At 39.3% G+C, this 12,420-nt stretch overlaps 1 protein-coding gene across 2 annotated transcripts in view; it reads right to left on the bottom strand.

Moving 5' to 3' along the window:
• The window catches only part of MARCHF1 (membrane associated ring-CH-type finger 1), a 177,689-nt gene that overhangs the window by 118,157 nt on the left and 47,112 nt on the right, over positions 1–12,420 (bottom strand). For both annotated transcript variants that reach the window (XM_063136100.1, XM_063136099.1), the window contains exon 2: positions 3,282–3,421. In XM_063136100.1, the coding sequence (XP_062992170.1) occupies positions 3,282–3,383 (102 nt within the window). In that variant the 5' untranslated portion in view covers positions 3,384–3,421. The remainder of the gene's footprint in view (positions 1–3,281; positions 3,422–12,420) is intronic.

Here is a 12,420-nt window from a genome sequence, read left to right as displayed (position 1 = left end):
GCTCTCTGGGCAGTTCACAAAAATTAAAACCACAATAAAACAACCAACAGGTTAAAAGCACAATTACAAAATACAGTATAAAAAGCACAATCAGGATAAAACCACACAGCAAAATTGATATAAGATTAAAATACAGAGTTAAAACAGTAAGATTTAAATTTAAGTTAAAATTAAGTGTTAAAATATTGAGAGAATAAAGTTTTAACTTTGTGCCGAAACAAGGCCAATGTCGGCGCCAGTTGGACTTCCAAAAAGAGGGCATTCCACAACCAGGATGTCTCAACACAGAAAGCCCTCTCCCACGTCTCACCAAAATGTATGTCTCACTGTGGTGGGATGCAGAGGAGGGCTCCTCTAACAGATCTCAAATCTCAGGCAGATATATCAGGATACAGAAAGCCTCCTAGAAAGTTTGCTTTTGCTCTCATAGAATCATAGAATAGTAGAGTTGGAAGGGCCATCGAGTCCAACCCCCTGCTCAATGCAGGAATCCACCTTAAAGCATACCTGACAGATGGAAGTCCAGCTGCATCTTGAATGCCTCTGGTGTGGGAGAGCCTATGACCTCCCTAGGTCACTGGTTCCATTGTCGTAGTACTCTAACAGTCAGGAAGTTTTTCCTGATGTCCAGCCAGAATCTGGCTTCCTGTAACTTAAGTCCATTATTCCATGTCCTGCAGTTTAGGATGATCGAGAAGAGATCCTGGCCCTCCTCTGTGTGACAACCTCAGATTTCATCCCAGCTTGCTTCACTGTCACCTGCCTTAGGAACCCTTTTAAAAATTATTCACTTTTCTGTTTTGATGTCGGTCCATGTTTCAACAACTGAAGGGCTGTTTCTTTCTTTCCCATTCCCTGTACCATTGTTTCTTCTTGACAGCTCTTTAGTAATGCTTGACTTGATATGCCTGTCTCATGTAAAACGCTAAAAATATTAAACATAACTGAAGGCAAAGAAAAGCAAAGTGTGAAAGCTGACATATCATTTGTTTTGACTGAAGCCACAATTCTCTATCACTTTTAACGCAAGAAACTGGGAAGAATTTCACGTAGAATAAATGGCTCTCTTCACTAAATGCCCTCGACAAAACAACTGAGAAGGCAGCCAAATAAAATGCGTAATGAATTCACCAAGCCTGTACATAGTTTTAATTGTTTTTACTGGTTTAAAATTCTGTACTGTTTTTAGTGTATTAATAGTTTAATTTGTATTTAGCTGTGCATATTTATTGTTTTATATTGGTTGTATGATTTTATCTGTACGCCACCCTGAGATCCTTGTGATATAAGGTGGGATACAAATGTCTTAATAAATAAATAAAATATTCTAATTACAGGTACTTCAGACATATCAGATATTGCAAAATATTACAAGTTAGCCTGCCAGTTATATACCCTAAAATGTCCATTATAAAATATTGTTTTAGTACAGCAAAAGAACAACCAATATTAAAGAACACACACGTACAAGTTGCCACAGTTCAAACCTACATACTGCTATCAATCCTCTTGGTACTAAAATGAGTGGGGCAGGCCTTGCTTGTGCAGTGCTGTTTATGTGCATCAGAGCTCTCAGCTCAAGACATGCCAGTGCAGGACATATACGCTTTCTCCAAAATCCTCTTATGCCAATTCTACAGCTAACAAATGAGTAAATGGGAAGACCTAGAACTGGTTTTCTACCTCCCCCTTAACTCTCTATCTACTAATGCAACTGTGTCAAGACAAAATGAACAGGCTGAAAGAGAGTGCATCATTCAAGCAAAAGATCCAATGAACTAAGCTGTGGCCACTGTGACAAGTGAGTATATGGCATATAACCAACCTCTCCACTGTATTGACACTGCTGCTTCCTGGGGATTAGGCTAAGAAGCAGCTGGCAAAACTTCTGAGGAATTTAGGCTGCAATCCTATACGCAAGGGTTGCCCAACCTGGTGCCATCCCACTACAACTCCTAGCAGCCCCCTGTCACCATGGCCAGCAGTCATGGGCTAAAACAAGTCTCATCAGCCCTGACCACTGGCCATGGTGACAGGGGGCTGCTAGGAGTTGTAGTCTAAAACATCGGGAGGGCACCAGGTTGGGGAAGACTGCTGTACACATATGGCTGTGTGTATAGGGGCTTACTTCTTAACAAACATGTATAGCTTTGCGCTATCAAGTACCAGGAACTTTAGACAGATGCAGCCTCCTGAATCTTTGCAAAATATTTAAATACCATAGATTTCACTGACAGTAGTATGAACTTGCACAAACAGTTTCTTTAACGAAAAACTAGGAATCATTTGCACACACAATAGTTGCAGGAACTTTGTGATAACGGTACTATGAGTAAGAGTGATCTGGATCTCATAAGGAATCTTCGAACAGCAGCTCATATGGAAGTGGCATTTAGGTAGAAACTCAAGGACCATTCCCACTCCTTACAAAATAGAAGTGGCTGCTAAGAGTCTAGAAGTATCAGCATCTACCAAGTAAATAAATTAGACTTCAGAATGGAAAAACAAGACAGCAAATAATTTTCAGACTAAATAGATTGCATTTATTTTTATTAACATTCAGGACAGCAAAATATTGGTTGTATTAATTCACTTTCTTGATTATATCAGTATATTCCTTCAAGAAACAACTGTTGCTTTGTGAAGTCATATTTCCAAGTCATATAATTTGTGCTTTAAAATACACACACAAGAATGGAATGTAACTTACCCCATCTGTGGTTAGGCTTTCAAACCCAGATATCATCCACCATATGGAAGATGTGAAAAAGAATAATATTTCTAGAATGCATTTTTCTTATTTGTTCATATGATAGGCAGGCTTACAAACAAGCAAAACAGCACTTTTAAATAGATGCCTGCTGTTCATGTCATGCATTGAAGGACACGTAAAATAACCGGAATGTTATGTATGTTCGTAGCAGGAGACATTTATATCTTAACAATATAGTTGAAGCAGTTGAAAATGATTGTTTGTTTGATTGAATAGGGGTTAAAGAGTGCAGCTCTATATTTTTACTTCACAGAACAGCAAACTTATTTCAATAGCTACAGCATGCAAGACAAAAGATAAGGCAACGAAAGGTGACAAAACTGGAAACATCAACACTGAACAGATGCAGTGCATTCAAAACAAAACAAAAAGTAGCATACAAAAGCCAAAGTTATTTCAGATTACAAAGTGTAAAACTGATTTTAGCAACTTCCAAGGGTTGTTGGCTTTGAATGTTTTGTTGTGGTTGTTGCACATGCCATCATCATGAAATAGATCATCCACTCACCAAGGCAGAGATATGTGAAGCATCACCTGTGACCTCAGGGGTTCTTGTGCTGTTTGGGAGTCTGTGAGGATTACGAGCTATCGCTTGGCACCAGCCCAACATTTTCTCCTTCCACTTATCCCTTTTCAATTTCTGAAATTCTGAAAATAATTTACATTCCCTGAAACAATGGAATTTTTAGTTTCTTGCATGTATGTCTCTGGGCATGCGATTATATACATTTGATCTGTGTACAAATCACCAAACTATATTCATGGGGGAAGAGGCAGAATACATGCACATCAATCCTAAACACATTTCTACGCAGAAACAAGTCACTTCCAGCATATTTTTAAAGTTTAAAATACATGAGACTGTATTCTAAGTAAGCATGCACATGAACTAATATTTAAATACTAGCTCTTCCCAAATTCAAAACGTCGTGTTGAATTGTGCCATCAATGATCATAATCTACACAAGAACATTACAACTATTTCTTTTTTAAAAACAACAACAACTCTTCAGTTCTAAAATGATCATGTTTTCCAGAATTATTAACCCCATTATATTCAACATTACATTACTGACAGTCGGAGCAATCCTATGTCCACTAGGGTTTTTTGGTTTTCTGGCTCCAAGTTCAGAGACAGCGCTCCAAGCTCAGAGCCAGGAAACCGTGCTCCCCTCCTCTCCTACTCGTAGTGAACTGCAGTGGCTGCCTCTCCGTGTTCATAAAACTGAGCATGAAGAAGGTGAAAATGGGGCATTCCCGGGGGTGTGGAGGGAAAGAGACTGCAGAAGCTGAATTAGACAACTCCCTATGTGATGCAAGGCCTCTGCTCCTCCTGCTCCGCAGCCCCCAGCTAGACAGCTGCCCTAAACAACTTGGGACCAGGATACCTGAGAGAGCGCCTTCACCCCTACCAACCTGCCTGGACACTGAGGTCATCTGAGGGCATGCTCCTGGTGGTTCCACATAGACCCATCCTCCGATTGGAGTCCACCAGGGGAGGAGCCTTCAGCGTGGTAGCCCCCCTTCCTATGGAATTCCCTGCCTCTGAAGGTCAGGCAGGTGCCAACTTGTATTCCTTTCGGCGCTTCCTGAAAACGTCATTATTCCAGGAAGCCTTTCCTTAATGACCAGCTACGGTTTACTGTACCTTTTGTTTCTTTTAAAATCTATTTTAAAGTGTTTTATTCTGTTTTTATTTTATTATATCTTGTACACCACTCTGAAATTTTTAACGGGGAGCAGTATATAAATATTGTAAATAAATATATAAAATAAATAAATTGGATGTCTAGCCAAATAAGTAGGATGCATGGAGGAGAAGATCACCTCCATCCTCTGTTTGCCCTGCATTGGATGTAAGTTCCTGAGTTCGGGGGCTTACAAGCACCCAGGGCACCAACATAGGATTGATCTTAGTGAAATTCTATACATACCCATTCAGAAGTAAGACCTAATGAGTTCAATGGGGCTTATTACCAGCTAAGTGGATCTAAGACTGAAGCCTAAATCTAAAAAATGTAAATAAAAAAATGCCTTCAGACTCAAGATGTATAGAACATGTTTCACACTGTAATATTTTATTCTGAAGTAGAGATAGTATGAACTCAGGAGTACATTCTTATGCTACTATTTTAAAAATCAGAAGCAACAAGACATTGACTATAATCCCAAACAACCCTAACTGAAAGTATGCTCTTTTGAGAGAATTTAGGTCTTACTTCCTGGTTAGAACTATGACCAATAAATTGGGAGGGGGTGGGGTGGGAATAAAGATAATGGTTTCTTTAGTTGTGTTAGCTTCATATTGCATAAGCTGAGAAAAAGTTACAATTTACCTTGCACTCAGATGGTATGTTAAATATGAGCAAATAGTTTAAAGTCTGGAAATTAATTGACTTTTTACTTGGAAAAGTAATAGCGCGCACAGAAAGTGTTACAATAAGTAAGAACAGCTGCAGCCATCTAATATTAGTTCACTTTTTTCTTTTTCTGAAATTTCCTAATCTATGAGATCCTCTGCATATAATGATCAGAGAAGCTTAAACATATAATTTGCGGCATCAACAGTTTGTCTCACCAGCTTTTGTTCTGATCTACAGTAACACAATGGGTGTCGACACTTATACACCCAAGCTACAGTTCATTGTTATTTCCATATGTATTCCTACTATTTTGAATTACTGTGCATTTCATTAGCTTTAAATAAGTATCCATGAAAGAGGTTGCTTCATTTACTGTTATGGAAACGTGGGATATTGCCCCATTGTTCTATAATACATGATTAATTTAGCTTTCCAAGGTTAATACCACCAAAATGTACAGAAGGTGTGAAACACAGGTGTGTAACCATAAATAATGATGAATAAGAACCGCCCAGGGAGCTTCGGCTATTGGGCGGTATAAAAATGCAATAAATAAATAAATAAAATAATGAAGATGATTATAAACACAAAGGAGTACAGCGATAGAAAAGTTGCTATTGAGAGGAGCCTTGCAAACATTCCAGGCCTAGAGATACATTGGGCCAATTCTCATGACATGTCTTGGCAGCAGCTATGTTAGAATGTCATGAGCAGCACCTTGAAAGTGCAATTGTGTTCAGAAAATTACGGCATAGTGTTAACGTATGACAGTGGTTTTATTTTCATGTATGGTCAAGTGCTGTGGCTAGGGCCAGACCTCCGGGTAGAGGTCCGGGACCCCACAACACTGAAGGCTCAAACACAGTCTTCCCCCACCCAATGGCTCTCCATTCCTCCACTCCCTCACGACATTCCCCTTGCGTACCCCTGCCCTACTCCACCCTCAGCCAGCAGCACCTTTTCTTTCTCCCTGTACCTTTAACTTTTGGAACAGTGCAGTTGCCCTACAGAGGAAGCCACTCACGCCTGGCATGTTGATTTCTCCATATAGCATCTAGATGGCCACGTGGGTCCAGAAGCATGCTGATGAAGTCAACATGCCATGCAGGACTGCAACTTTGCTCTGCAGCGTGCCCAAATTTTTTTTAAAGTCTGTGGGGGAAAATGGGAGAAAGAAAGATCAAGTACTGAGGTTCATTATCTGACCCCGTCCAGGGATGACTGGGGACAAATTGCAGCAGAGAACAGAGTTATATCTTTTTCCAAACTGGAAAAGAACCTTTAACCTCTACAAGTTACATAGAAGAAAGAGAGAGAGAGCACTAAAATAATGTCAAAGAGCAAGGTATGGAAAATAAAGTGGTAAAAGCTAAGCACTAAAACAAACAAATCCACCTATATTTGGAAACCAGTGAAACTTGAAACAATTATAAGTGTCTAAAACCTTCCATATCTCATGCATTTCAGATCTTGGCCGCAACAGTTTTTGACTACTTTCACAGAATTTTATCCCTAATAATTATTTTTTTCTTCCACTGAAATTTCAATGCCAAGGTTTTATGAAATTTGAGGTGTAGAAACATGCAAATATAAATTCAGTATTTCAAATTTGGCTCCTTTCTAGTACAAATTGTCTCCCTCTCCTCAATCTGAATGAGCAGATGGAGAAAAACGGAATAGGAAACAAATAATTTTCCCCACCAAACTCAATATTTTTTTAAAAAAAATCCAATAAATTTTAAAAGAAAAGAAAACTAGGCTTCACCTGCAAAATTCCATCCTTTCGGAGGATCAAAGTGATTAAACAATGGCTGCATTTGGATGAAATGATAAACATTTGGACCTGCAGCAGGGAGAGACCAAGAAGAGGAGCCGCCCAACAAAAGATGAAAACAGAGACACTGTTTTCAGGATATGACAGCCCACCCAAGTGAGGCTGCACTGAGTGCGACCATTTTGAAAATGCAACCCCCCACTCGGGGTTATGTCTCATTCAAACACAGCAAGTGTGGGTTATGTGAGGGCTAATCAACCCTTGCATAAACCATGGCTTGTTTATATGTGGGAGTCGTGGGGTGGAAGTAATACATAAGACTACGTAACCCACCTACCCCACCTCCCATAGGACCATTAGGTCCAGAGTCTGAAAAGACTACTGTATATGGTACTTGTTTTAGAACAGGAAGCCAGAGCAACCCATTTAGAACTAGAAACTGAATCAGTACAAAGGCAAAGCAGCTTTGGAAAACAAATGACTGGTTAGAAGTCACTAGGAAATCAGTTTGGCAATGGACCTCGCCTTCTACATCTAATGAAGAAAAATCCACCAACTTTTGAGAGAGTCTGTTCCACTGTTGACAGCTTGTACTATCTGGAACTTCTTCCTAATCTTTAGTCTAGCTCCTTTTTTGTATAATTTGAAGCCATTGATTCAGGTCCTATCCTCTGGAGCAATAGAAAAAAATTCTCCATCATTTATATGATAGTTCTTCAAATATATGAAGATGGTTATCATATCAACGCTTAATTATCATTTCTCCAAGTCTTTCAACCTTTCCTCACAGGACTTGGTCCCCTAACCCCTCACCTTCTTTGCTATCCTCCCGTGGACACATTCTATTTCAATATTCTTCTTAAACTGTGCTGCCCACAACTGGGTACAGTATTCAGGTGAGGTTTTACCAAAGCAGAATAGAGTGGCACCATTATTTCTTGCATTCTGGACACTATACATTTGTTTCTGCAGCCTAGGACTGCATTAGCCTTTTTAGTAGTTGCATTTCACTAGCAACTTGTGTATAGCTTGTATTCTACTAAAACCCTGAGATCAGCTCTCTGGGCAGTTGTTGTTGAAATGTGGATTATTGTGTTGTCCAAAGAACTATAAAGAACCTACAGTTCACAACCCAACAACAAACCATGGCTTCTCTTCAAGGGTTGTTTGTGGTTAACAAATGATGGTTTGCTACTGTGGCAGGGTTAACACAGTGCATGTTCAACCCTTGAATATAGGGGCTCATCTACACTAAGCAGATATTGCACTATAAAAGCCGTATGAAAGTGGTATATAAAAGGCAGGAGGCACACTACTGCTTTATAGCAGTATTGAAGTGCACTGCAGGATCTACACTACTGTTTTATAGTGGTGCTGAAGTATACTGACAACTGTTGGGGCCCATGACACATCTACACCAAGCAGGATATAACACTATGGAAGCAGTATATGGTATGTGTCAATGGGCCCCAACAGTTGTCAGTGCACTTCAATACCACTATAAAGCAGTAGTGTGGCTCCTGCCTTTTATATACCACTTTCATACGGCTTTTATAGTGCAATATCTGCTCAGTGTAGATGAGCCCTGGGTTATCATAGTGTGTGAAGCCAGTCTGTGCTTTATCTCTCCTAAAATTCTCCTTACAAGCTTTGACTAATTTACATTTGTCCTCCATGGTTTTGCCCCTCCTTCCATTTTCTACACATGTCCCTGTTAAATTATCTCCTCAAGGAAGCTGCAGGATTTTTCCCATTGACAGAGGTCTTTGGGTTCTCATTTGTGCTCTGTAGAGTCTCAAGCCATTTTTGTTCCAGTGGGGCAGAATCACTATCTATGGCAAGGCTCTGGAATTGGCTGCACAACTCCCAATTGGTTGAATAAACTCTTATAAAATTCAACATGCATGTGAAGATATAACTACCCCCAAAAATACAGTTCTGATCTTGTCTGTCATCAATTCCTGCTGTATTTATTTTAAGAGGAAATAACCACTTTGATCCCTATTATGCAGCATATAAATTATTCAACAACTTTTAAGTTCAGACAATTACCAAATGAATGATCTAAAATCATACTGCAGCCTTTATTTTAGACAGCTTGACAGAAATCCTAATTCTCTGACTTATTAGAGTTCAAAATAATTGGATTTCATTAGCAAATGCTAAATATTTGTTACTGAAATGTGTCATTAGTGAATTTAAAACAACAGCAGCAAAGGACACTAATTTCAGGGAAACTTTTCAAAGAAAAGGGAAAAGGCTTTGGAGAATTAAATGAATATCATTCTTTTGTTTACGATGGAGAAGCTAAATTCAAAATAAAAAAACACTAGCCATTTTGGCTGAAACGACAAGCTATGGAGAAAACATCTAAACAGCAAATAAAAACTGGCTTCAATAAAAACATCACAGTTTACCAAATAAGATCATGGAAAAATAAAGACGTTCTTTGCCTGGTGCCCAAGTGATGGCAAAGTAAGTACCAGGTGAACCTCCACAAAGAGCGCATTCTATAGGCAGTGTACTTCTACCACTCTCTTCTCACTATCTGATGACACCTGGCTTGGGCCAGATAGGAAATGTAGGCCCCATTTCAAACTGCTCATTAAGTATTTTTTAATCAGTTCTAAATACATATGAACTAGAACAATTTATTAAAAAAAGGTAATGGCAAGCACTTTTGTTCAAGATGTATATAAGACATCACTTCGCATTCAGAAATGCTTTACGTGCTTTTCTTTGGGCAAATTCATCATCAACAACAGAAAAATCAAGCAACTTTGCCCAGGGGGACTCGTAGTAGGTCCCCTCAAAATCATAGGCTCCACTGCCCCCCCCCCCGCCCAGCCCTGGTCTACACCATACAGTGTAGAGGGAGGGACATGGGACGATCCCGGACTTACCTGCTTCCGGGATCATCCCAGGGTGTCTGCATGCGGGAAAAGTCGGGATTAAAGGGTAGGGCGATATCCTGGGGGGGAGGGAGGGATCATTCCTCTCTGCTCCGAGGATCCCGTGTGTCATGTGGATGCACAGGGATGATCCCCAGGATATTGCCCCGTCTGGACATGTCCATGGACAATCTATGTGGAGACAGGCATACATTCAAGTATCCTGGTTCCATGCTTTTAAAGACCAATACCCGTTATGGATTTGGTCTTTGTTGATGCTTTTCAAATTTCGTTCCAGTGTTTAGGAAGGCTTTGGCAGCTGGTTAACTCTCTATATCTGATTAATACACTTCAAACAACGTATACCCCAAAGATTTTCTTGGTGGGTTCAAGCTCTGGTTTTGTGCTAACAAGAATTAGCAAGAGGAAAAATCTCTTGATTGATTTTTCATTTTTATTAAAATATACTCTCAAAGTATAACATCAAAATATAACATATTGCATTAAATTAAATTATTATTATATAGGAGAACATTGCTAAAGACGTTTAGATCTTAATATCTTAACAGGAAATAGTAGTTCCTAAAGATTTCTTGTTCTTAGACTTTTAATCCTTCTAGCCTAAAAGGAGATATCTCGTCTAAGTACAGCATTTCCTTTTCAGCTTTAAATACGCTGTTCAGTTGACAGGCTTAGTGAGCTTCTAATAAGAAGCTCCCTCATTCCAAAATCAGTACATACTTATACCTTTTTGTGTAGAAATGACCTCACTGTTAGCATTGTCTACTGTCTCATAACTTAGGGCTTATCACATTTTACTAAAAATTCTTTACAATTCAAAACATACAAAAAAGGCTTAAATACACACATTCCAGGCTATGTAAGATGAATCATACCTTTGAGAAGATAACTAATTTTCTAATTAAACCTAAGTGTATACTTTTTTTTAGACAACTGTATATCAGGTTTTTTATTATGTCTTTTGCCCATTATCTGATAAGCAAAAACTTTAGATATACTTTTGACCTGGAATAATAGTTTCACACCTGTACATTACTCAAAATAACTCTTTGGTCCAAATGATAGGATTTTAAGTTTTGACTGACATCTCCAAATTCTTAATTATTTATCATTAAATATTGGCATCTGCATTTCATAACAAGGAATCTTACATTGTTTTGAGGGAGGTGAGTTAGCAATTTCTCATAGCCTTCCCAAGAATTCCAAAGAAGCAACATGGCTATTTTCTAAAAATATGGGACACACCAGCACTTTGAAAATAACTGGTTTATACTATAATAAACTATGGAGATGGTGCACATCCCACCTTATTAAAATAGCCAGCAGTTCTATTTGCATCAGTTGAAGCCACCTTGAGGCCCAGTGTTGGGGGAAAGGTGGGATACAAATAAATAAAATAATAAATCATTTTCTGATTTTTAAGATCTTTTTTTACAGTACTCTCTCTTCCTGGTTTTGTAGTGTATATTATTTAAAATGAATGGGTTCAGCTTCCAACGTCTATGTCAATAAATGAAAAGGTTGGAATAGTGCAATAAGAACATAAGAAGTGCCCTGATGCTGGATCAGACGAAGGGGCCATCTAGTCCACCACTCTGTTCACACAGTGGCCAAGCGATGAACAAGCAGGACATGGTGCAACAGCACCCTCCCACCCATGTTCCCCAGCAACTGGTGCACACAGGCTTACTGCCTTGAATACTGGAGATAGCACACAACCATCAGGGCTAGTAGCCATTGATAGCCTTCGCCTCCAGGAATTTATCCAACCCCCTTTTAAAGCCATCCAAATTGGTGGCCCTCACTACATCCTGTGGTAGTGAGTTCCATAATTTAACTATGCGCTGTGTGAAGAAGTACATCCTTTTATTTGTCCTGGATTTCCCCACCCATCAGCTTCATGGGATGACCCCAGGTTCTAGTGTTTTGAGAGAGGGAGAAAAATGTCTCCCTATCCACCTTCTCCATACCATGCATAATTTTGTACACCTCTTGCTTCTCTTAACCCTCTGCACTTCTCAATTTATCCATAGTTCTTTGGAAAACAGTGGACAAAACCATTACAATCACACTGGCTACATGACACTGGCTACATATTTGTATGTCAAGATAAACCACACTGAAAACAAGCGATGGTGGGTTGGTTAATTGATCATTAAGCTATACTGCTGCTGACGGATGATCAAGTGCTCTCCAACTTGCCATTGTTTGTTTTCCCCTTCACCCTCCCACCTGCTAACCCAGCATGTATCCCAAGGGCCTTTGTGGCACAACTCATTTATATTCCTGCTGTGTTGAGATTCTCTCCCTCCTCACCACCCTTTATTGCTTTGCGAAGCACCTGCATTCATTCACACACACACACACACACGTGTGAGAGTGTATGTGTGGTACAACAGAAGAAATCTGTGGCATTAATCTTCAGAGAAGGGGGCTTATCTTGTTTTTTTAGGATGAGATGGATGAGGATTTCATTTTTTTTCTTTAATTTTAATTAATTAATTAATTAATTAAAAAACCTTGGTTGCTCCTTGCACAGGAGAATTGTACATGTCTCAATTTTTTCCTTTTTTTAACCGCCCCCATGGTGAGAGAGGG

Source organism: Elgaria multicarinata, chromosome 10 (assembly GCF_023053635.1).
Source record: "Elgaria multicarinata webbii isolate HBS135686 ecotype San Diego chromosome 10, rElgMul1.1.pri, whole genome shotgun sequence".
Lineage (NCBI taxonomy): Eukaryota > Metazoa > Chordata > Lepidosauria > Squamata > Anguidae > Elgaria > Elgaria multicarinata.
Note: the sequence above shows the minus strand (reverse complement) of the source record. Positions and strands in the feature narration are given on the sequence as shown.